Source organism: Arctopsyche grandis, chromosome 12 (assembly GCF_051622035.1).
Source record: "Arctopsyche grandis isolate Sample6627 chromosome 12, ASM5162203v2, whole genome shotgun sequence".
Taxonomy (NCBI): Eukaryota; Metazoa; Arthropoda; class Insecta; order Trichoptera; family Hydropsychidae; genus Arctopsyche; species Arctopsyche grandis.
In genome coordinates, this window is record NC_135366.1 from 24,595,510 (window position 1) to 24,598,342 (window position 2,833).

A 2,833-nucleotide genomic window follows, 5' to 3' on the forward strand; every position below is an offset into this window, starting at 1 on the left:
TGCTGTTAAGTATGAACAGACCTTAAAATGTCAGTTGGAAATTTTTCTATAAATAAGTTGCTTTGAATTTATCTCCGAAATCATTAAATCTTTTAACACAAACTACATAATAGGCGTAACATTTCGGTTGTGTTTCGCCAACTGCTCAAAAGTCACATTTGCTTACCCTCTCTCAGTACATATGAAATTCAAAATATTAAAAATTATTATTAATGAAATTGCAACGGAATAGTATTATATAAAAGCCCTCCAGATGCTCTAAAAATGAATATTCTCGAAAATTCTCGATTTGGAGAATATTCGCCAAAAGATTATTACCGAGAATTTTACAGCACTAATTATGGCAGCCCTAAACTAGTACCAAATTTAGACGAAAGATGTCACTAAAATAAATTGCAAGTCGAAGGCGAGTCGCTCCGATTGCTGTCAGAGTTAAATACAGGGACGATGGAGTGCAGGCTTTGTCTTGGATCAGCTCCCGCCGAGTCTTCCGTCTCCATCTTCGGCGATCCTCATCCAGAGCGTCTGGAGCAACGCATTCGGACCTGCTGTCAAATTTTTGTAGGTTACAATTATTGTGGACCCAATTGGTCAACTCTTCTCACCGCTTAATCCTACTTTTTTCATCTGCAGGTTAAAAGAGGCGATGGTTTGCCAGACACGGTGTGTCTTTCGTGTAAGACCAATCTGGAATTGTTGATCAGCTTTCGAAAGGCTTGTTTTCGAAACAACGAATCGTCTCGACTGAGGTTAGATGATTGCTTGAAGATCGAGACTGAAGAAGTTTTATTGGAAGATCTAATATGGAACGACGAGCCGTCACAATCGACAATTCACCGAAAGAATAGTGAAATTTGCTTAAAGCCGTTTCCCATTGAATCTGAACTTATTTTACACAAAAGATCACTTCCTGGAGAAAATCTATTTCAATGTGTTATTTGTTTACAATCATTTTGTGAAAGAAAAAGACTTGTGAGACATTTAAGAACTCACACGGGGGAAAAGCCTCACAAGTGTGAAATTTGTCTAAAATCATTTACTCGAAAATCCAACCTCGATAAACATAAAAATTTGCATACTGGGATAAAACTGCATAAATGTGACATTTGTTTAAAATCATTTTCTCGAAAATCTTACCTCATTATACATAAAAAATATCATAATGGGATAAAACCATACAAATGTGACATTTGTTTAAAATCATTTGCTCATAAAAATGAACTTGTGAAACATTTAAGAACTCACACAGGGGAAAAGCCTTATAAGTGTGAAATTTGTCTAAAATCATTTACTCAAAGATCTCACCTTGTTTCACATGCAAAATTGCATACTGGGATAAAACTACACAAATGTGATATTTGTTTAAAATTATTTACTCAAAAATGTAACCTTATTACACATGAAAAATTGCATACTGGGATAAAACTACACAAATGTGACATTTGTTTAAAATCATTTGTTCATAAAAATGAACTTGTGAAACATTTAAGAACTCACACGGGGGAAAAGCCTTACAAGTGTGAAAATTGTCTAAAATCATTTACTCAAAAATCTCACCTTGTTTCACATGCAAAATTGCATACTGGGATAAAACTACACAAATGTGATATTTGTTTGAAATCATTTTGTGAAAGAAATAGACTTGTGAGACATTTAAGAACTCACACGGGGGAAAAGCCTTACAAGTGTGAAATTTGTCTAAAATCATTTACTCAAAAATCTCACCTTCTTACACATGAAAAAATGCATACTGGGATGAATATGAAAAAAGTTGTTATTATATAAATACTATTAATATTCTTACATTTTGGCTGCATGCGGGCCATGATGTTCCTGGCGCCTCCCCCTCACATGACATTTATTCTCATTGCAGTTTATTTGAAATCATTTTAAGACAAATGATAATTGAAAATTAAATACACAGATTGATTACTTAGCTTTCTTGTTTTATTTATTTTAAATGTAATAATTTTTATTTATTGGATGAAATTGAGATAATTTTGGTAATCATACTTCATCTGCCTTAGCCAAAGTGCTGTAAAATTGTGATAAATTTCAACAGACGGGGCGAAAAGTATGACCGGCGTAAAAAAGGGTTTGTTGCTCTTTTGAAAGGAAAAATTAATCACGAGGTACTTCCTTACCATTGCGTCATTCATCTAGAAGCGCTTTGTGTGCAGACATTTCCAGAAAAAAGTAATGAAATCAGTGATTTAGATAATCAACTCCATTATAGCTAATGCTCTTAAACATCGGCAATTTAAAGAATTTTTAGTTGAAATATTAAGGGAGTACGCAGATCTTCTGCTGCATAACAAGGTACGTTGGTTATCAAGGGAAAACGTTTCGCTTCCTTATTAACCCTTTGAGAGCTGGACAGCAGCGCCTTGTCCATACAAACGTACTAAACTTCTCCCTTCCTCAATTATGGCACTAGAGAAATTATTTTTTAATATGCTATGGATATCCACCATTGGGGTGCATCTATCGTTTTATTTTTTTGATTAATTATTTTTTATAGGAGCTAGGAGCCGCCAAACATCTATAAAATCGCCTCTTTTTTACACCCACGAAAAGAGTCCAGCGTGCTTATTTAACGGTCGATTTTAAAACAAATACGCTGATAGATGCACAGAAAATATCTTTCTCATACCGATGATGAAATTTTTTTAAAAATTGGTCCAGTTTTGGAGGAGAAAATAGTTGATTAGGAAAGCTCGATTTTGTAAATTTAAAATAGGTAGCAGAATGCTGGACGCGCATCTGTCCCTTTTACTCAATATATGTGCGGGGGTCCGAGGCTAGTACACGTACACGTACACTATACACACAC

The 2,833-nt window shown here is 34.6% G+C and overlaps 1 protein-coding gene across 1 annotated transcript; it reads left to right on the forward strand.

The window, feature by feature from the left end:
* The first annotated feature begins 332 nt into the window (after positions 1 to 332).
* On the forward strand, positions 333 to 1,937 carry LOC143919548 (uncharacterized). The gene is made up of 2 exons (XM_077441916.1): positions 333 to 561; positions 634 to 1,937. Exons 1-2 carry the CDS (start codon positions 448 to 450, stop codon positions 1,783 to 1,785), a joined length of 1,266 nt encoding a protein of 421 aa, XP_077298042.1. The 5' UTR covers positions 333 to 447; the 3' UTR covers positions 1,786 to 1,937.
* Positions 1,938 to 2,833: the final 896 nt, after the last annotated feature.